At 35.2% G+C, this 23591-nt stretch overlaps 1 protein-coding gene across 1 annotated transcript in view; it reads right to left on the bottom strand.

The window, feature by feature from the left end:
* Window positions 1–23591, bottom strand: part of MCC (MCC, WNT signaling pathway regulator) — a 242274-nt gene that overhangs the window by 77988 nt on the left and 140695 nt on the right. The window contains exons 5-6 of the mRNA XM_027839267.1: window positions 14611–14774; window positions 8345–8551 (exon numbers count right to left, since the gene is read on the bottom strand). Coding sequence (XP_027695068.1) covers window positions 8345–8551; window positions 14611–14774 — 371 coding nt within the window. The remainder of the gene's footprint in view (window positions 1–8344; window positions 8552–14610; window positions 14775–23591) is intronic.

Here is a 23591-nt window from a genome sequence, read left to right as displayed (position 1 = left end):
TAACTCTTATCCAACGAAGAAGATATGCTGTGAAGGTATACTAAAAAGAATTCATGAGTGACTTTGACTTAAAATCTGAGAGAGATGAATGATGGGTGTGTGTTTAGAGAGCTAAGAAGAATTCAGCCATTACTGGTGATGGTTAGAATTAACTCTGGCTGTGATTCTTTTCACTGGAATAGACTCTGGAAATATTTAAATATATGTTTGTCTTGTTATATTGTTAAAAAATTGTAAATGTACATATTTCAGCCTAGTAGACTAAAGAAACAGAGAGAGAAAGAGAGAGACGGGGGGAGGGGGGAGAGAGAGAGAGAAGGAAGAGGAGAAAGAGAGGAGCAAAGGCTTATGATAAAAGGTGTGGGGGCAGAGTTAATTGATAAATTAGAGACTGTACATTTCTATTATTTTTGACAAAAACTGGGATAAATCCAGTATTTATTTAGAACCCAGGGTGAGAAATAATGAGGTAATGAGTCATAAAGCAGGCTGAGGAGTAAGGGGTTGGTGCAGTTGCCAATTAGCACATACAACCAATACTGGAATAGACTTCAGATGGGTCCACTGCTTATAAAGCTGGGTAAATTTTGATACAAGTCTCAATATCCTGCTTCCTTTTAACCTCATGAATAATTAGGATATGTCTCTAGAGCTATAGATTAACATCAAAAACATACTACTGGGTTCAGTATTTATAATCAATTAACTTCAATGAACTCAGAAATAATGGTTTTAGTGGAATACCTGTGAAGCATATCATGAGATTCTTTGCAAATTAACACAATGGCAAGTTCATTGTATAAGGCACTTGACTCGTATGTCCCCTCTCAAGTCTGACAAAGCCAAACAGCAGCTGAAACCATCTGTGGTCTCTGAAGAATCTATTAAAAAAAATTTCTGGATAGACACACCCTAGCTCTTTTATACTCATAAGAATTTAAAAAAAAGAAAATGGCCCATAAGACTGGATAGTACTATGTATTACTTTTTGAAGTTTTTGAAGTTATATTGAAGAAATTACTCTAATTAGTATTAGTATTAAGAAGGCTTTCTCTTCCTCCATTTCCCTTCCCTTAACAACAACAAAAAAATCATTATCCTAGAAGTAATCACAATGCATTTTTTAATAAGAAGGAATCAGATGAGAGAGTTGGAAAATGTACAAGGTGAAGTGTTCCAAAAACAATCATCATAAGAAAATCCTGATTTGATCCTCCTCACTAAAATATTTTAAAAAGCTCATCCGTATAGTGAGAAGGTTGAACTAGATAATCTCTAAGCTTCCTCCTAGTTTTAACCTTATGATCCAATGAAACCTAGATAGAACTTGCCAACTCCATTTATTCCACTTATTAGGTAGATTCAGGTACTTCTATGACCAGAATGCATGCAGCACCAAAACCTGTTTGTACAACAAAAACTTGGGAATCTAACATCTAACAATTGGCTTGAAGGAGACGAAGAAGCACAAATGTGTAGTTAACTAGAAAATTGCTAAGTAAAACCATAATGGTAACAAATTAACATTATTATTTTTTATGGACTTTCAAAAGACCTTTGCAAATTCTAAAGTGTCACCTCAAGTGAGTCATTACCCCTCCTCAGCTTTTCATATTTAAAATGAGATGCCTTTGATCCTTCCCATCTCTGATTTGTCAGGCCTTATTTAAAATGAAAACAACAGTGATTCACTGGATATATTGGCTTTGAGATGATGGTTCTTCTCTTAGTCCAAATATAGCATTGGTCATTTAGGACAAAACCACTACCATATCACAGCTGTTCAGTGGTCTCTGTTTGTTACACCAACACTCGTTCTTACCAGCCACACATATTCCCTTTGTTAGTAAGTGGGCAGTCACAGAAGAGAGCCCAAGACTCAAATAACTAGTGAAGCTCAACAGCTCTTGAACCATCATCTCAGATGGTTTCCTTCCCGGACACGTGAAGAAATACATAGGTAGGGAAGGGGTATTGGAGAACATAGGCTGCCGCTGCTCACTTGCTTTGTGAATAAACAGAGAGACTGAGAGCTGTGAAACTGTTTGAAGTCTTCATATTAAAACACACAGAGGAGTCTGTGTGGCCTAAGAAAATGGCCAGTGAGACAGACTCATCCGAATCAAGAGACATAAAGTTTGCTTCACTAAGCAATCTTGGGAAAGAGCATGGACATTTTGCTACAAGCCAGATTAAAGAGTATGTCTGATAAACGTACGGTGAAGGTAAGTTGAATCATTGATGGTCAAATCCACTTTTGTAAGTGGAGAATGTAGCTGCTATAATTAAGAGAGCCTATAGAAGTAATCAACCATTCCATTTACTAATGACCTTTCTGAAATAATGAAAATGTTGTGCATTTTTCTTAGCAACTACTTTGTAACTCAGTATAACTGCTTAACTGAATAAATTAGATAACTGATTTAATTGAATTTCTAATAAGTCTTGGAAAACCTGCAGAGGGTACTTTGTTTGATTATAGGCATATAAGAATAAAATACCAGACCTACTGATCTACTAAATTTAACCTTATATTCTCTATATAATAAATTTGGGTAGAACAAAAATAAAGATATTAAATAGCCTCATGTCCCTGACAAGTTAAAGTGACTTCAAGTTTAAATTTGTTAGAAAGCTGTAATCCATTTAAAAAAACACACCAGGTATATGTTATATAATTAAGGCCACAAGCATATAAAAGAAATTGCAAAATCAGTTCTATTTTGCAGAGTTCCTCATATAAAATGCTTCATCTCTCATCTCCATGCCTTTCCATCCCTCAATTATTTTTTCTCTTCTTAGAATCCCTTCCTTCAAGACTCAGCTTAAATGCCATCTTTCTTCTCCTCTTTCTCTCTCCATCCCTCCCCAACCCACTCCTTTCCCCACTGTTTTTGCCTTCCTCTCTAAGGCTACCTTCCATCTACTCTGTATATCTTCATGTTGTGATTCTCTTTAGAATGGAAGCCTATTGAAGGGTGGTGTCAGTTTTTTTCTTTTTTGTTTCCCTAGTGCTTAATAAGTGTTACTGATTGCTTATTAATTGATGAGGAATAGTTGGCAATAGCAATCACAACTGCCAGATTCCTCTTTGGGCAAATAGACTACATATAGTCAGGGAAAGGAATGAATATGGTATTCAAAGTAAACTAGTAAACTATTCTAGTTGATGCAGTGTATAGTACTGACCCTCGATTCAGGAATCCTGAATTCAAAAGCTTGTGTTCAAATCTAGCCTCAGACATTTATTAACTGTATGACCCTGGGCAAATCACTTAACCTCTATATGCATCAGTTTTCTCAACTGTAAAATGGGGATGACAGGCATATAGTGTAATAGCATATTTTACATCTCTATATATACATATACCTATATCTCTCTCTATATATACATATATATGTGTATGTATAAGATATATACACAGATGTATGTGTGTATCTACACACACACACATGTGTGTATTTACATACACGCACACAGAATACATATTACACATATACATACATTACATGTTTTATATATACATACATAATTTTATATATACATATATAATGCATATTACATATACAAAGGATACATGTACATGTATGTATATATACACACATACACATACAAAACATAATGGATAATAACAAATACTCCTTGTTATGAGGCTAATATGAGATACTTGCAAAGAGTTTAGCATAGTGCCTGGAACATAGTTGGTACTTAATAAAAGCTTCCCGAAGAATACTTTGAAATAAATGTAAACCTAGTTTAAACAGTCTCTTCTGCAAAGACTATGGACACTATAATTGTATCTTTAAAAGCAAATTAAGTTCAGGAGTTACAATTTAACTATCATTCTGACAGGAGCTGACTCTCACAAAACTGCATTTAAACTTATTTTGTGGATGAGAAAAGAACTGTTGTTAGGCTCTGCTTCTAGTATCAAAGAGAAGGTGGCAGCCTTATCTGATGGTTCGAGTGATTCTGCCTGTGATATTTCTCACACTTGATAAAACTACTGAAATATTTAAATATGCTCATATATAGTTTGTTAATCTAATAATAAATCACACAGCCAGTAACACTGATATTTGTCTAAGCCTATGAGACTGGGATTTGAGATGTACCATGTCCTGAAAACATTCTTTTGGAGATGTGAGGGTAACATTAGGAAAACACTGACTTAGGTTTGAAAAAAAATATTGACCATGTTAAGAGGCGAGTGGTTCACCTCTTGGAACTTCAGTTTCCCCTTTTGTAAAAAGAGGGGATGGAGATAGATGGCCTTTGAGAGGTATCTCCTAGCTCTAAGTTCTAAGAACAGAACATGAACTTCAATTTTGTCAGGCATGAATGATCCACTCTCATATCCAAACAAGAGTCACTGTAATGTGTCTGGCAGCTTATTTCTGAAAATGGTCATGTCCAAATAATGTTCAGGCATGTACAAGTTGGCATTTGACCCAGAATGAGATCGACATCAGAGGTGTGGGAGGTTAGAGAAAGGCTACTGACCTAGCTAAATTTTCTTCTTTGCCAATCCTCTTCCAGTGCCTCATTACCTCCAATATTTCAGGTCAGGGAAGGGGATTTATTGCTTTCCACAGTGTCTAATTACTTTAAGACAGGCCTCTCCTGTCTAGGAGAATTCATAAAGAAGCATATAATAAAATGCACATACAGAAGGGCAAGTGTAATTAAATAGGACATTAGTCATAATGATCTAGTAGTAAAACACCCAGGAAATTACATGTGGTATGAGCTTAAGTGGTAAGCAAATTCATTACTCTGCACAGATAAAAACTTTTGCTGACTGAGATGATTTACCCTGGCCTGTGGAAAACGGCTTCTGATATAAAATAAAAGATTTTGCCTTGAAAATAACGTTAGAGTTTTAGAGGGCAGAGTGAAGATGACAGAATAAAGGGAGGGACTCATCTGAGCTCTTCTAAATTCCCCTTCAACCACCTTTAAAACAATGCCTCAAAACAAATTATGGAGTGGCAAAACCAGAGGGGGCAAAACAAATTTCCAATTAATACTGAAAAGGTCAACAGAAAAGGCCTGTCTTACTAGGGAGAGAGTGGAGTCCAGCACAGGCCATACCTCAGAAAGCCAGCAGCAGGCTGTGCCCCTCAAGCCAACAATGCCCAGCAAACCAGCAGACCTCAGGTGTAACTGAATCTGCAGCAGCAACTTCTGGAGCTCTCAGCCACAGACAGTAAGATGGTCAAACAGCTGATCAGAAAGAGATTACAAGAGGACCCTTTGTTGATACTGGGTGAAGGACTCTGTGGCATTTCCCATACTGGGATCTGGGATGCAGGCCCAGCTTGCAGAGCACTAACACACTGGCCACAGGAGAGTGAGGACTCTGGTCACAGTTCCAGGCTGGAAAAGAGTGCTTGGTTTTGCTCATAGACCATAGCACAGGCCAGGAGAGTAGTGACTGCACCTCTCCTTCAATCATATCACCTTGGAAGAACTGAAAATTTAGAGGCTTCCAGAACTAGCTCTCTGAAAACAGCAGAGCAAAAAACCTGAAACTTGGGACAGTGCCTCCACCCTGGGAGTAGAACCCAACTTTAACATAAAGTTGAAAGTCAAGAAATAGGCTGGAAAAATGAGCGGGCAACAAAAAAAGAACCAGATCATAGAAAGTTACTATGGTGACACACTCAAAACAAACTCAGAAAATGACAAGCGTCAAATCAGCTATATGCAAAGTCTCAAAGAAAAAAGTGAATTGCTGTCAGGCCCAAAAACATTTGCTGAAAGAGCTCATGAGGGATTTTTAAAATTAAACAAGAGAGGTAGAGGAAAAAATTGGAAAAAGAAATGAGAGTGATACAAACGAATCATGAAAACATGTCAACAGCTTTGGTAAATGAAGCCAAAAAAAAAAAAAAAAGATGTGCAAAAATTCACTGAAGAAAAAACTCCTTATAAAGTAGAATTGGCCAAGTGGAAAAGGAGGTATAAAAGTTCACTGAAGAAAATAATTCCTTACAAATTAGAACTGGGAAAGTAGAAGCTAATGACTCCATGAGACATCTAGAAAGAATAAAACAAAATCAAAGGAAGGAAAAAATAGAAGAAAATTTGAAATATCTCATTGAAAAAACAACTGACCCTGGCACAGGAGCACCCAGCACAGTATGTCTGTGTCAAAGAAGGTGTTGTGCTCTATGAACAAAGCAGAATTGCAGTAGCTTAAAAAAATATGAACTGCACAAATTTAGAAACATCTCCATTCCAAATGTTCATATGGACTATTTGTCCCTGGCTTGTGGTAGAGCCTTCTTAGGCTGTATCGGTCTGATTATCCACAGTCTGACACGCTATACCTTGATCCTGACATAGTGATGTCATTTTGTACCTCTCAGAACAAAGGACAACAACAAACTGCTCATAGGTAGTCTAAGCCTATATAATAAAAATGACAATTCTACTAAATTAATTTATTTATTCAGTGCCATGCCAATCAAACAACCAAAAAATATTTTATAGAGCCAAAAATAACAACAAAATTCATCTGGAAGAACAGAAATTCAAGAATATGAAGGGAATTAATTAAAAAATATGAAGGAAAACTCTCAAGCTGTACTACACAGCAGTAAATCTGGTACTAACCAAGAGATAGAGTGGTGGATCAGTGAAATAGATTGGGTACACAATATACAGTAGGTAATGACCACAGTAATCTAATGTTTTATAAACCCCAAATCCCCATTTGTAAGACAAGAACTCAGTTTTTGACAAAAACTGTTGGGAAAACCAGAAAGCAATTCGGCAAAAACTAGATATAAATAACATCACACACTATATACCAAGATAAGGTCAAAATGGGTACATGATTTAGACATAAAGGGTGATACCATAAGCAAATTAGGGGAGCATGGAATAGTTTACCTGTCAGATCTATGGATAAAGAAAGAAATTATAATCATATAAGTCATAGAATTACAGAATATAAAATGGATAATTTTTATTACATTAAATTAAAAAAGTTTTGCAGAAACAAAACCAATGCAGCAAAGATTAAAAGGAAAGCAGAAAACTGAGGAAAAAACTTACAGCAAGTTTTTCTGATAAAGGCCTCATTTCTCAAATATATAGAGGACTAAGTCAAATTTATAAGAATATGAGTCATTTCCCAATTAATAAATGGTCAAAGGATATGAAGAGAATTTTCAGAAGAAGAAATCAAAGCTATCGAGTCACATAAAAAAATTCTCTAATTCATTATTGATTAGAGAAATGCAAATTAAAACAACTCTGAGGCACCACCCCATACTTATCAGATTGGTTAGTATGAAAGAAAAAGAAAAATGACAAATTTTGGTGGGAATTTGAAACTCAAAAATTTTAAAAAGGAATGTTAAAAATTGTTTATATTTGTGATTGGAAAAAATAAAATATTGAAATACTTAAAAAAAAAAACAACTCAGAATGTTAGATATCACCCAGTTGAATAATTAAGAAATACTGACATGCTCTTCCTCAAGAAACATGACCTTGCTGCTAAAGAAAAATATCAGTTAAAAATTTCCTGTATTCTTTACTCAAGTATGATGAAAATTCATAAGAAAATTAACATGCACACAATTTGGAAACAAATGTAGTGATCACAGGTATTGATATTAACAGAGAAATCACACTTTTCAAAGTTGCCCTTTAGAAGTTGAAGAGATTAAATGAACACTAGAGGGCTGACTGTGTCCTCTAATTTTTTTTTTGTTTATAGTGATTCAGTTTTCTCTCAATTGAATTCCTATTTTGCTTTACTGTTTTAGAAAACAAAGATTTTAAATTGGTATTCCATTGCAAGACATTCAGAAAAGGAGAACAAGAATGGGGATAGGCAGGAAATTCAAAACTCAGTTCAGAGGAAATTAAAATATTTACTGAGAGAAGTCCTACTTTTGCTCTGTTCTCTCTTTTCCTTCAAACCAGATCTAACTCAACAAAGACAAAGGATGAGCCTTTCAAGGAGAAATCATAACTTTGAAGATCACTCTTTCTGACAAACAGATTTGATATACTTTTCTACTCTTGAAATGATCAGTTATTATTATTATACCAATATTACCATTATTGACACATTCCCTGACATAAGGTGAAAATGTACCTGGACTCCATTAGGTTATAATGCTCTACAAAAAAGCTTACCTCAAGTAACTTCTTTATACTTTAAGACTGCATCAAAAGATTACTTTATAAATTATGGTTTGGGAAAGCTAAAATTTCTAATGCTATACAAAGTTCAAGATGTAGTCTCTCTGTGCTAATTTTTCTTAGAAACACACTTTCAAAAGAAAATTAAAAAGCTATGTATGGGACCAGGCTTCTTACCCTTCTTCGTAGCCTGTCTCTCTCCTCCCGGATAGCATTCATGGTGGCTTTGGTCCTGTTGAGTTCTTCCTCTTTGCTACACAGCATGGCAGTCAGGCTTTCATTCTCTTCTCTTAGGCCAGCCAGTTCTTTTTCACATCGAGATCTCTCTTCAGCCAAATTGGGATAGAGATCCCGACCCAATACTCCTTCAATCTCTTCAACTGTCTACAAAAACCCAATGCAGAAAGAAGGAAAGATTAACTTTGGAGGGAAAGGAGAGATGGAAAAAAAAAAGTATCATATATAAATAAGAGCCCACCTGAGATTGGCACAATGATTTCTTTTAAAATGGTATTTAAGACTATACTTTTAAAAATTTTTTAATTTTCAGTAATTTCCTTATTTTACAGATAGAGGCAGTATGGTCATAAACTATGTTATTCAAAAATCTCAAGAGCCAGAAAAATATTCTTTTTCCTAGGTTTACATCTATAAAAGTAATTGTAATATTCAACACAAGTACTTAAAAATTTGTGTTATGTAATCTTGAGTCCTTACCACAGCAAGACAATTCTTTTACTATTCCATAACTGATTGCGTGTCCTACTTTTCACAGAGACTGTTCTAAATTTTTTCTCCTCAAGCTTCTCACACTATTCCCTCCCCAATCTTCTCAGTTCAATATCCCTTATACTTTACTTGTAGGAATGGAGACCACTGCCCACAAACTTCTTTTTTTCCCCCTCCATGTCTTAAAAAAAACTTGACAGTAAACTTTATTATATCCTCCCCTTTACTCTAGAATCTGACGAAAGGGCGACTCTTTTCCTTGATAAGGCTAACCCTTCTTCACTCTACTGCCTCCCAGCTGCTGCAGTAGATTGGCCTCATTATCAGCCTTACTTACTTTCTAAGCTTTGATTTTTCCCTGTCTACTGGCTCTTTTCTTGAAATATACACACATCTTCTCCATGCTAGAGTAAAAAAAAATGAAAAAAAAAAAAATCAACCCAACACATTATACCCAATCATTCACTCAGGCTATCATCCTATGACTTTCTTTTCTTTTGCAGTCCAGCTCTCAGAAAAAGCCATCAACAATAACACATTTCTCTCACTCCTCATTCTTTTGTAATCTGACCTCCAATCTTATTACTCAACTGAAACTACTCTCTCTAAAGTTACCAATGATTTCTTAATTGCCAAATATGACTGCATTTTCAAAGTTCACACTCATTCTTCTTGAAGTCTTTGCTGCATATGATCCTACTGACTTTCCTCCCTCCTGGATACCCTGTCCTCTCTGGGTTTTTATTATGCTGCTCTTTCTCCTGCTGCATCTCCAACCTGCCTTCTTCTGAGTCACCTTTACTGGCTCATCATCCAAATAACACCTCCTAATGATGGGCTTTATGTCCTGGGTCATCTTCTCTCTCTAGGAAAGGGAACAAGCATTTATTAAGTGCCTACTATATGCCAAGCACTTTGTTAAGTGCATTAAAAATATTATCTTATTTGATCTAGACTCTCTCACTTGGTGATCTCATCACCTTCTGTAATTTTAATTATTTCTATACAGATGTTCACCAAATACATAAAAAACTAGTTGCACATCTCCAATAGCCCACTGGTTATTTAAAACTGGATGTCTCGTGGGCATCTCAGTTTCAACATGTTAAAATAGGAACTCATGTTTTGCCATAGGCCCCTTCTCTTCCTTATTTTTGTCAAAGGTATTACCATCTTTCCAGTCACTCAGGTTCATAACCTCAGTGTTATCCAAGGTTAAACTTGCCCTCATACCATACATCCAATCAGTTGCCAAATGTTGCTGTTTCCACACCCACATTTCTAGAATCTTTCCTTTAATCTCTACTCACATGGCTATCACCCTAGTGGAGGCTCTCATCACCTCTTGTCAATACTACTGCAACAGGCTAATTGATCCTCTGCATCAAGTTTTTCCCCTTACAACCTGCATATAGTTTTATTCTATACATAGCTGCAAAGTTAATTTCCTAAAGTGCCAATCTGTAAATATTACTCCCTTCATCAACAAACTCCTGTCAATTCCTATCGACTCTAGAATCAAATATTAAGTTCTCTGTCTTTTAAGAACTTTACAACCCAGCTCCAAAATACCATTCAAACTTTATTTATATTACTGTCTCACACTCTGTGGTTCAGTCAAATTGGCCCTCTTGCTGTTGTTCCTCACATATAGCTCTCTATCTCTTATATCTGCACCTTTGTACTGGATGCCCCCATGCCTGAAATATGTTCCCTCCTCACCCTCATCTTAGAATGCCTCATTTCCTTCAAAACTCTGCTTAGGTGTCACCTTTAGAATGAAGACTTTCCTAATCCCCCCAGCTATTAGTGCCCTCTTCTACAAAAATTTACATCTTTTGCCTATTTTGTATTTTAAAATATAATTTAATGTATATGTTTCTCAAAATAAATAAATAAATAAAAAACCCTGAGCTCCATCAGAACAAAAGATGTTTCATTTTTGTCTTTGGATCCCTAGCACCTTTCCCAGAACACAGTCGGCACTTAATAGATGCCTATTACCTTTACAACTCTAAATGGAGAATATCAAAAATACATAAAATTCTTAGGACTATATAATTAGTCAACAAGCTGCTTCCTCATATAATTAGTAATCTTTATAATTCTGTGAAAACACATTATGTTGAACACTACATACAAAATCTGATTGGAAACTTCCTCATTTAAAGGTCCTTTAAAACCAATTCAGCGACAAGACATGTTATTTCACTATAACAGAGCTCTCTGTACATCACAGGAATTCAGACTGCATGAACTTCAGTTCTAAAACAGGAAAAAAAAACAAAATGGCCTTCGGTGATATAGAAGATAGACACAGTCTTTGAGGGATTTGTGTCATTATAAAGCCTTCCTTAATAGTGCTTGGAAATGGGAGTACAATATTATGTGTGTGTCTAAAAGAAAAATAACATGCAGGAAATGAGGATCAAAAAGTTACCCATTTTTCTTGTTTTTTGAAACACTATGTTAGTTCTAATAATCTTTGTGGAATGAAGTATTGGTCAATTAAATTAAAAAAAAGTGGGGGGGCTTAAGTGTGTTTAGATGAAGGACAGAGAAAATACACCACATAATGATAATCTTAAGCTAACTAGCTAGGCAATTATATTAAAATATATTTATCAAACAGGATAGCCAGGATACCAGAATTTCCAAGTGGCTCCAGAGAATATGTATTCTTCCAGGTAGGTTTCAAGCACCAAAGCTAGGACAAAATAGTGTCCATATAGCTATCTTTGGGTATCATCGCATTGGAAAAAAAAAAACCAGAAAGAAACATACTTCTGTGTCTTCTTTCAGCATATGGAAGCAATTATTAACACTACTTCCAATACTAAGAGCTCACATTTTCAGACTTAATGCTCTTCTCCAAGATGCCTGTTCATTCAAGTAAAGAGTTTATTGTCCATGTCACTCTCCCTGATTTGCACTTCAGAAGGGATGCTTCAGTCCAGTGGTTTTAGGGGTCTCTGGTAGCTATACCTGCCTCCTCCTGGCTTCCCACCTAATCTACACTGTTGCTGCTCTTCTACCAGGACTTTAAGTTTTGAAGCAACAGCTGTGAGACGCTAGAAAGGAAAACACCAGGGATCCTCCCCATAACTGTATTAACTAAATACATATTTAATCTAAGTAATAAAGATAAGTCATTGTATAACATACACTAGAGTTTTCTTTGGTATACTGAAGATTTTTGATAAAAAAAATAATTCTTTAATTTATGGTCATTCTCTTGCAAACACTGAACCAGATTGTGCCTTGATATAAGCAGTCCCCTGGTGATAACTTAAACATCTTTTATAACTATTCAGATTCTCATGTTAGAAGGCTAAGAAGCTACATAGTATAAGATGACAGGATGTGGAGTAAGGAAGCATGTTCAAAGTCTTCCTCAGATACTTATTAGCTATGTGATTTTAGGCAAGGAAACTCCTTTGGGTGTATACACTAAGTCAGAGATATATGAGTATTCAGGCAGTAACTTGTTTAAAGGATTCTCTTTTGTATTTGTATATTTGTATCCTCTGTCAATAGGATATACATTCCAAGTTGTTTTTGCTATGAAGTTAACGACTTTTCATTGATCCAGTCATATTCTTTCTTGCCCTCTGCAATATGTCATCTGATCTCATCATGCAACTGAAACTGTCCTCTCCAGTTACACAATGATCTCTTAATTGCCAGATCTAATGGCCTTTTTTTTTCAATCCTCAAAATTCTTCATCTCTCTGTAGCCTTTGACAATATTAATTACCATTTACTCCTGTATACTATCTCTTCTCCAGGCTTTCATGACATCCTTCTCTCCTGCCTCCTATCTAACTAGTCCTCAATTTCCTTTGCTAGTTCATCATCCACATCATGCCCACTACACTTAGGTGTCCCAGTGTCCCTTAAGGATCTGTCTTAGGCCCTCTTCTCTTTATACTATCTCACTTGGTGGTCTCCTATGGGTTTAGTGATGATTCTCAGCCCTAGCTTCTCTCCGTATCTCCAGTTTCTGATTCTTATCACCAACGGCCTTTTTGATTATCTCAAACTAAATGTTGTCTCATAGCTCCAAACTCAACATGTCCAAAATAGAACTAATTATCTGTCGTCCAACACTCTCCCCCACCCAGATCTGAGCTTCCCTATTACCACAGAGGATACCATCATCCTACAAGTCACCCAGACCCACAACCTTGGTATAGCTCTCAACTCTCCTCATTCACTGCACATATCTAAACTGATGTCAAGTCCTACACAATATTTATTTTAAGTGTTATCTTTTCTCTACTTGCTTAGCCTAGTTCAGGCTGCTCAAATGGACTACTGCAGTACTTTTCTAACCTGTCTCTTTGCTTCAAGTTTTTCCCCCACTATAACCCCTCATTCAATCAACTACAAAGGTGACATTTTTAAAGTTCTTCAGGTCTGTCTGACCATTTTACCCCTCCTTGTTAATGAGCTCCAATAGTGCTCTTTCAACCCCCAGAATCAAATATAAAGTACTGTCATTTAAAGCTTTTTATAATCTGGACCCTTCCTAACTTTCCAATCTCCCTCTACTTTACTCCCTTCTCTGATCCAGCAATGCTGGTCTAACTCCAGTTCTTCACATGCAATACTCCATTACTTGACTCTGTGCCTTTGCCCTGGCTATTCATTAAGCCTAGAATGCTCTGCCCCCTTCACATCTGTCTATGAGGTTCTTCTGGCTTCCTTCAAGACAGCTCAAATACCATTTTCTATAGAACACCTTTCCAGTTGCCACAGCTGCTAATGCCTTCCTCTCTCAGGATACCTTACATCTATTTAGTATCATCTAATCTTGTATGTTGTTTTCCCCATGTAAACTTAGAATGTAAGCTCCTTGAGGGCAGGAACTATTTTTGTCTATCTTAGCATTTTCAGCACTATCTCTCTACCAATACCTGGTACTTAGTAGGTTCTTTAAAAATGCTTGTTTACTCACTGATTTTTCTCTCTTATAAATTCTGATGTGCATTTACAAATAGAGCTATCTTGGCATAGCAGAAATAACACTGGCTCTGGAGTCCAAGGAAGGACGCGGATTCAAATTTCGCTTCTCATGTTTACTCCCTGTTTGACCTTGTACAAATTACTTGTCCTCCCTAGGCTTCAGTTTCTTCTTCTATAAAGTAAAGTGATTGGAGAGCATGTTATCTGATAACACCTTCCAGTTTCAGACCTATGGTCCTACCATAGTGCATAGCAGAATGTCAGCTGGGACAAAATCTACAGACTTTGGAACATAGTATTTCCTCTTTATGAATATAACTAATCTAATAGTGAGACTAAAACTTATTTTAGTCTTAGTAGCACCGTGAATCAAAAACTTTAAAGGATATTCTAGTGGCCCTGAGAGAAACAATAGGACTTTCACAGTGATTAATATAACATAGGAATTGCTTAGACACTGACAGAATCTGGCTCAACGTTTAAATAACCTAATTATAGCTGGGTAAATTGCTCACTGACTGCACAATAAATGAACTCAGCTGTCCATTTCATGGCCATGACTGATTTAATTTAATTTAATTTAATGAATTGATTATCTGTTATCTGCTTGGTGGCACAATGTACTGAGTATAGTTTTCTTTATAATACCTGCTACCAATATGGAAGTGTGAATAGTATAGGAGAGGATGTCTTTTCATCATAACCTTTCAAATGACATCACAGATCTGTGATTTTTGTCTGGTTACCTTAATAGCCAAATCACAGTGTTCACTTGCAGTGGTGAGCTGTTCAATATGTCTGTCCACTTCAGCCACTGAGAGCCCACAGCTACTCTTCTTTCTCCCACAGACGACATTCTCCAGACCAGTCAGTACTCTTTGCAATTCTGAATTGAGATCACTGCAATTATCTGTAAAAAGTGTGGAATTAAGTATATTTGGCATGTATATCAAGGAGCTTCCTCTTTTTTTCCCTGTGTTGCAAAAGATAACAATGCAGATAATTCAAAATGTCACACGGCAGTCTGACATGTCGAGATTTAAATATCATCCAGTCATCCAACCATCTTATATCCAATTTAAGCTTAAAGGACTTCTGCTGTTCCCAAGCCAAGAGTTCCAGAACTGGACTGCTATGCAAATGATCATACCTTGCTTTTAAATTCCCCTTTCCTTTCACTGACAAATGAACAGATTTTTCATGATCTCTTCTTTTTAGTGTTATGCCTCAGATTTGCAGGTTTCTTTTAAAAGGTTCAAAATTAGGAGTCATTTGGAATATGCAAAAAGAACAGTGGATTTAAAATCTGAGAACTTGGGCTCAATCTTGGCTCTGCTACTTGTTATCTGTGTGGCCTTGGGCAAGTCTCTGTACCTGTCTAGGCCTTATTTTCCTCATCTGTAAAATGAAGCTAGACAAGATGATTTCCAAGGTTTCTTCCAACTCTAAAATCCCATGACCTATATTAGGGACTGGAGTGCTTCATGAGGCTCCAAAGGCTTAGGAATGCAGGATTATAAGTCTAATGAGGATTATGATTATCCAATCCCATCGGCCAGGATAGGTATGTGGCAGATGAGTCAGCATATCATACGAGAACTAGGACTAGTAAAACAGTGACCAGACTTGTTTTCCCAAGTGAAAACTGCAAAATAGATAGAAATGTAGTCAGATGATAACGCTTATGTTTATTCATATAATGCATGCACTGCATGTAATTAAATGTCTTCACTGATGCATGTTGTGTTGGGAATAATTACCTACCAAGGTCTCTTCATTCCCCCCACCCTCAGCCTAGGAAACTAAGGCTCTAGCTGCCTCCCTTGATCCAGCTTCCTGGTAGCTTCTGGCCAGACTGACTTGGCTTTCTCATTATTTGAGGGCATTACCAATCAATTTGAAGTCAGGGCCCTTCAGATCTGGTCAATGGCTCAAGACCAAGTAAGTCACCACACCCTCCTTTGCTGACCAAGGGATAAGTTAAATATCCTTTCTGTACTATGGCTAAGTAAATCTATTGTTAAGTGATGAATGACCTAATGAATTCTCATTTCATTTCAACACTGAAACTAAACAAGAAAGGCACCAGTTTGAGTAAGGCCTATTCCTTACACACATTAATTACATAATGTATTAAGTATGTTCTTCTTTTATAATTTTCTTGTGTTTTTTTGTTTCTGTTTTAGTTCTATGCATGTACTGTAGTTACATTAGTCTAGGTATAATTTTCCTATTATATATACAATTTTGATGTTTTGCATATTTTGTTACACTGTATGCCACTGATAATATTTTCCCTTTAATTCTGTTAGCTGTTTGTTTTATAGAGAAATGCATTACTATTGTAACAAGTGTATGTAATGTATCCCTCATATAATTTAGACTTGTAGTCATTTAAATAGACTACTTTGTACTAGATCTATGGTATACATTCATTTTATTTTAATTTTTTAAAATTGTGAATTAAATCATCAAATAAAATAATCATTTCACATTTATAGAAAACATTGTATATGAAAATATAAATCTCATATTATAGCTTGCTTTTCTTAAGTATATAATGCATTCAACATATAATTTTCAAAGCTGTCCTGCTTGTCTGTGATTCTTTTTGGTCTTTCTTTTGTTCTTTTCTCTGCATTTAAAATCTTCAATGATTCTTTCCTTCCTTCCTAACATCATTTCTTCCCTTCCCTTCCCTTGTTTGTCCCTTGCTCTCCTCTCCCCTTCAATCTTCCTCCCAACTGAACAAAGAAAAATAAAACCACCGTCACACATATGTATGTGTGTGTGTATATATATATATACACACACACATATACACACACACACACATATGTATATACATTCAGAAAGAGAGAGAGAACACTAAGGAAAAAGGAGGAAATAAAAAAAATCATTTAATATTAGTTAAAAATAGAGAATTAGATGGAACGGACTAGATAAGAGAGAACGAGGAATGATGGGAACCAGTGTTTGATAAACCAGAAAATGTAATTTACTTAGGAAAGAACTCCCTATTTGATATTAAAAACAAAATAACTGCTGGCAAAGCTGGAAAGCATTCTGATAAAAACTGGACTAAGACCACCATCTTAAGCCATATTTGATAAAAAATTCAAAGTGGATAGGTGACCTCTTAATATTAAAGATCATGCTATTAAAAAATTAGAAGAAAAATGGATCATATGTCTTTAACAGCTATAAGTAGATGTATTTGTAACCAAACAAGGGATAGATATAATTGCAAATGATAAAGCAGATAATTTTGATTGTATAAAAGGTCACTGATAAGAAGAAATTACTATTATTTTATATACATCAAAATATTTATAAGCAGCATTTTTTATGGTACAGAAATATAATGGAATATTACTGTTCCAAAAGTAATAATGAATATAATGACTAGAAAAGCATGGAAAAACTTATATGAACTGATGCAGAGTAAAGTAAGCAAGGGCCAGGAAAATAACAAACACTATGACTACAACAATATAGATAGAAGGAACAATCTAAAAGCAATAACAACGAATGTATAAAATTACTAAACTAAAAAACCACGGTTCCAAAGAAGAGAAATAACACACTCCTAGCCCACTCCTTTGCAGAGCAGTAGGTCCACGGGTGTGGAACAATGGATGTTTTCAGACTTTTTCAATGAATTGATTGGTTTTGCTGATTTTCTTCTTTTGCTTTCTTTAAAAATACTATTTCTTATGCAGGATGGACCTCTAGGATGGGGGAGGAAAGAAACTAAGAGACATTCAGTTTATATATAAAAGATATCAATAAAATTTTTTTTTTTAAAAAGGGTCTTAGCTTGAGAACACTTGGTACCCAGTTTGCAAGGAAAAAAAAAACTGTATTAAAGGCCAAAATATTTTTGAGAAACAAGCTTATTTACACAAGTTTATTCAGCCTAAGAAATTTTAGGAGAACTTTTTTGAGTGCCAGGGTTTTTAAAAAAATATCTATTGACTGCTGAAATAGTTAAAATTAATCTATTATTAGAAGCAAGAAAATATTTGACTTCAACATTAAACATATTTATTACTTACAAATGTGCAAAGAACCAAGTTTTATCCACACATTATTTCTTTGGTTGTGCTCCAAAATTTTCATACACCAAGGACATGTTTTGTTAAAAAAAAAAAATCACAACCAACAAAGGCATTATATGTGCTTCTTATCCTGAGAATATGGTATTTCGAAAGTCATAAAACACTGAAAAAAAAAAGAAAAACCACCCAAGATCTAAAAAGTGCTAGTCAAAACTATCCACTAGATTTATAAAATTCCAAAGATTTTAGGAATTCTATTTGTTTTGTTTTGTTTTTTTAATAAAATATTGATTAGTGTTTGCTACTCTATTTAGCCAAGTTAGAAAAACAATCCTGAAGATTAACAGCACCTACCTCCCAGGGTTACTGTGAGTATTACTCAACCAATCAATAAACATTAAATACCTATCATGTGCCAGGCACTGTGCTAAGCATTTTGTAAATGCTTATTATTAATTATTTTTTACTGCAATAGTCTACTTTAATGTAGGTACATCAAAGCCCTATCTTCTGTGCAAGGTTATGTTATTACAGCACATCAAATAATAATTATGTGTTTGATTATGGATGTTTGCAAAACCTAACTTGCCTACAAATAGTATATTTGTGATGATACAATTGCTCCATTAAATGCCTCTCTCAGCACCAGAAACAATCAGTCTCTGAATCCTACTTTAGGATTTTTAGGCCACAAAAGACAAGAGTGGAAAGCTGGCTTATCAGTTTCACTATTTAAAGGCAGAATAGTATAAAAGGAAAACAAACATTAAATGTTAGAAAGAAAAGCAAAAGGGAGAGGCAGAAGGGGGAAACTTTTCTCACATAAAAGAGTCATGCAAGGAAGAGTTTTCACAAGGGAAGAGAAAATAGGGAAGGGGTGGCAGGCAATGTTCTCATCAGAATTGGTTCTAGGAGAGAACAGGTATACACACTAAGATATGTATAGAAATATAACCTACTCAATAGGGAAAAAGGAAATGAAATTTATAAGCGAAAGGGAAAAGATCCTAAAGGGGAGGGCAAATTAAGGGAGGCTGTGGTCAGAAGCAAAATATAGACTTTTGAGGAGGGACAGGATAAAAAGAGAGAAGAAAAAAAAACAGAAAATGAGATGGAGGGAAATACACAATAATCATCACTGTGAATGTGAAAGTGACGAGCTCACCCATAAAAGAGAAACACATAGCAGAATGGATTAGAAACCAGAATCCAGGGCCAGCTAGGTGGTGAAGTGGATAGAGTATCGGCCTTGAAGTCAGGAGGACCTGAGTTCAAATCTGCGTTCAGACACATAACGCTTACTAGCTATGTGACCCTGCACAAGTCACTTAATCCCAATTGCCTCACAAAAAAAAAAAAGAATCCAACAATATGTTTACAAGAGACACACTTGAAACAGACCGACAGACTGACAGACAGACAGACACAGAGTTAAAACAAAGAACTAGAATGAATCTAATATGCATCAGCTGAAGTAAAAACAAAAAAAGGCAGGGATAACAATCACGATCTCAGACAAAGCAAAAGCAAAAATAAACCTAATTAAAAGAGATAATCAAGGAAAATATATTTTACTAAAAGGTACCATAGACAATAAAATAATATCAAAAATTTTTACAGCAAGTTTCTCTGATAAAGGCGTTATTTCTCAAATGTAAATGGAATATAAAAATGAATCAAATTTCTAAAAAAGGAGCCATTTCCCAATTGATAAATAGTCAAAGGATACAAACAGGCAGTGTTCAGAAGAAGAAAACAAAGTTATTTGTAGTCATATAAAAATGTTCTAAATCACTATTCATCAGAGAAATCTAAACTGAAATAACTTTTAAGGTACTACCTGACACTTGCATAAATGACAATTGCTGAAGGAGATAAGGGAAAAATAGGTACAATAATGAACTGCTGGTGGAGTAATCATGTGGTCTAGCCATTCTGGAGAATAATTTGGAACAATGTCCAAAGGAATATAAAACTCTGCATACCTTTGACCCAGCAATACGACTACTAGGTCAGTATAAAAATATTTTAAAAGGCTCTTTTTGTGGTGGCAAAGAATTGGGAATCAAGGGGATGCCCCATTATTATGATGAAGTGCTATTGTGCTACAAGAAATAATGAGGAGGGTGGTTTCAGAAAATCATGGCAAGACCTATGTGAACTAATGCAAAGTAAAGTGAGAAGAAATGGGAGATCATTGTGCATGGTAACAGCAATGTTATAATGATGTTTTTGATCATGACTTTCAGGTACTCCAGTAATTCTTATTTTTCCGGGATCTATTTTCCAGGTCAGTTTTTTTTTTTTAATGAGAAATTACATACATTCCTAATTAAAAGACCAGAGCTAAATTAAAAACAAAAATGATTTTCTAATAAAAGACTCAAGAAAAGCATTAGAAAAACGAGGAACAGGGCAGCTTGGTGGCACAGCGGATAGAGCACCAGTCCCAGAGTCAGGAGGACACAAGTTCAAATCCAGTCTCAGACCAGAAATTTGACACTTACTAGCTATGTGACCCTGGGCAAACCCTTAACCCCAATTGCCTCACAAAAAGAGAGAAACAAGAAAGAGAAAACAAAAGAGATTCAATAAGGTTAAACTGCTTATATTCCTACATGGCAAGATGATATTTGTAACTCCTAAGAACTTTATCAATATTGGAGCAATTAGAAGGAGTATATATAGACAGAGGGCATGAGGGAGAGTTGATTATGATGGGATGATATCCAAAAAAAAAAAAAATTAAGGATGAGAAAAAAGATTACTCTGGTCTTCCCAGGGAAGGGGGAGAGAGAATGGGGTAACTTATCTCACATAAGAGTATGAAAGAGCTATTACAGTGGAGAGGAAAATTGGGAGGGGGGAGTGATGGGCAACACTTGAACCTTACTCTCATCAGAATTGGCTCAGAGAGGGAATAACATACACACTCAGTTGGATAAAGAAATCTATCTTACTCTATAGGAAAGTAAAAAAGGGACAGGAATAAGAGAAAGTGGGGGGACTGAGAGAAAGGAAGGATTGGAAGTCAGGACGGTCAGAAGTAAAACATTTGTGAGGAGGGACAGAGTGAAAGGTTTAAGAGACAGAAAGATAAACAAAGGAAAAATAGGATGGAGAGAAATACACAGTTAGTTATCAGAACTGTAAATGTGAATGGGATGAATTCACCCACAAAAACAGAAGTGGACAGCATGGTGGAATAACCAGAATTGTACAATAAACTGTTTACAAGAAACACATTTGAAGCACAGAAACACACATAGAGTTTAAAGGAAAGGGGCTGGAGCAAAATCTATTATGCTTCAGCTGAAGTAAGAAAGAAAGCAGGGGTAGCAATCACGATCTCAAACAAAGCAAAAGCAAAAAAAGATCCAATTAAAAGAGATAAGGAAGGAAATTATATTTTGCTAAAAGGTATGATAGACAATGAAGTAATATCAATAATCAAACATTTATGCACAAAATGGTATAGCATCTAAATTTTAAAAGAAGTTAAATGAGTTACAGGAAGAAACAGACAATAAAACTATACCAGTAGGAAACCTCAACTTTCCCCTCTAAGAATTAGATGAATCTAATCAAAAAAAAAATAAAATAAACAACAAAGAAGTTAAGGAGGTGAATAAACTTTTAGAAGAGTTAGATATGATAGATTCTGGGAAAAAAAAAGAATGGGAATAGAAAGAAATATATCTTTTTCTCAGCTGAATGGTACCTTCACAAAAACTGACCATGGATTAGGGCATAAAAACTTCAGAACAAATTTAGAAAAGAAGAAATACTAAATCAGATCATAATACAATGAAAATTGCATCCAATAAAAGGCTTTGGAGAGATTAAAAATAAATTGGCAACTAATTTTAAAGAGTAAGTGGATCAAAATAGATGAATATTTACAAAAATATAAATTGCCAGATTAAAAGAGGAAACAGAATACTTAAATAACTCCATGTTAGAAAAAAAAATTGAACAAATCATCAATGAATCAAAATCTCTGGGGCCAGATGGATTCACAAATGAGTTCTACCAAACATTTAAGGAACAATTAATTCCATTACTATATAACCCATGTGGAAAATAGGCAAAGAAGAAGTCCTAACAAATTCCTTTTATGACACAAATATGTTGTTGATACCTAAATCAGGGAGAGCAAAAACAGAGAAGAAAACTATAGAACAATTTCCCTAATGAATACTAGCAAGGAGATTACAACAATATACCACAAGGATCATACACTATGACCAGAAAGGATTTAACTAGGGATGTAGGGCTGGTCCAATATTAGGAAAACTATCAGCATAACTGATAATATCATTAACAAAAACAACAAAAAATCATATGATTATCTGTGCATCTCAAGATGCAGAAAAGCCTTTGACAAAATACAACACACAGTGGCAGCTAGGTGGTGCAGTGGATAAAGTACAGGCTCTGGAGTCAGGAGGACCTAAATTCAAATCCGGCCTCAGACATATAACACTTACTAGCTGTGTGACTCTGGGCAAATCAGTTAACCCCAACTGCCTCGTCAAGAAAAAAAAAAAAAATACAACACACATTCCTATTAAAAACACTAGAGAGCATAGGAATAAAAGGAGCTTTCCTTAAAATGACTAGTAATATCTACCTAAAACCATCAGTAAACATCATCAGCAAGCATATTATTATGGGGATATGCTAGAAGTCTTCCCAATAAAATAAAAGGTAAAGCAAGGATGCCCATTATCAACACTATTACTCTAGCAATAAGACAATAAAAAGAACTGGAAGCAATAAGAATAGGCAATGAGGAAAGAAAACTCACTCTTTGCAAATAATATGAATGGTATACTTAGAGAATCCTAGAGGATCTACTAAAATAACTAGTTGAAATAGTTTTAACAACTTTAGTTAGCAAAGTTGCAAAATATAAAATAAACTCACATAAATCATCAGCATTTCTATATATTACCAACAAAGTCCAGTAACGAGAAATAGAAAGAGAAATTCCATTTAAAATAATTGTAGACAATATAAAATACTTGGGAGTCATTTTCCAAGACAAACCCAGAAACTGTACGAACACAATTTCAGAACACTTTTCATACAACTGAAGTCAGAGCTAAACAATTGGAAAAAAATTAATTGCTCATAGACTGAGTCAATGTAATAAAAATGATAATTCCACCTAAATTAATATGCTTTCCAGTGCCATACCAATAAAACTACCAAAGAATTATTTTATAAAGCTAGAAGAAATAACTTTCATCTGGAAGAATAAAAGGTAAAGAATATCAGAGAAATCAATGAAAAAAAGTGATGGAAGATGGCTTAGCAGGGTCAGATTTCAAAGTATACTACAAAATGATAATCATCAAAACAATCTAGTACAGGTTAAGAAACAGTGATGGATCAACAGAATAGATTAGGTATAGAAGTAAAAGAAATAAAAAAAAATTATAGAGCTAGAAAAAATAATAAATAATAACAAAATTCATCTGAAAGAACAAAAGGTCAAGAATATCTAGCAGAGATACACTAGCATAGACCGTAGACATGTAGGGAACACACATCGCCAACACAAATCACACCTGACACTGTAGGACCCTAATATCTTTACTCTTTGTCATAAAGTCCTCACACTGCTTTTCGGTGCAGTGTCTCTTTTTGGTTTCCTGGGC

The sequence above is a fragment of the Vombatus ursinus genome, unplaced genomic scaffold (genome assembly GCF_900497805.2).
Source record: "Vombatus ursinus unplaced genomic scaffold, bare-nosed wombat genome assembly UNPS02014832.1, whole genome shotgun sequence".
Classification (NCBI taxonomy): Eukaryota; Metazoa; Chordata; class Mammalia; order Diprotodontia; family Vombatidae; genus Vombatus; species Vombatus ursinus.
Note: the sequence above shows the minus strand (reverse complement) of the source record. Positions and strands in the feature narration are given on the sequence as shown.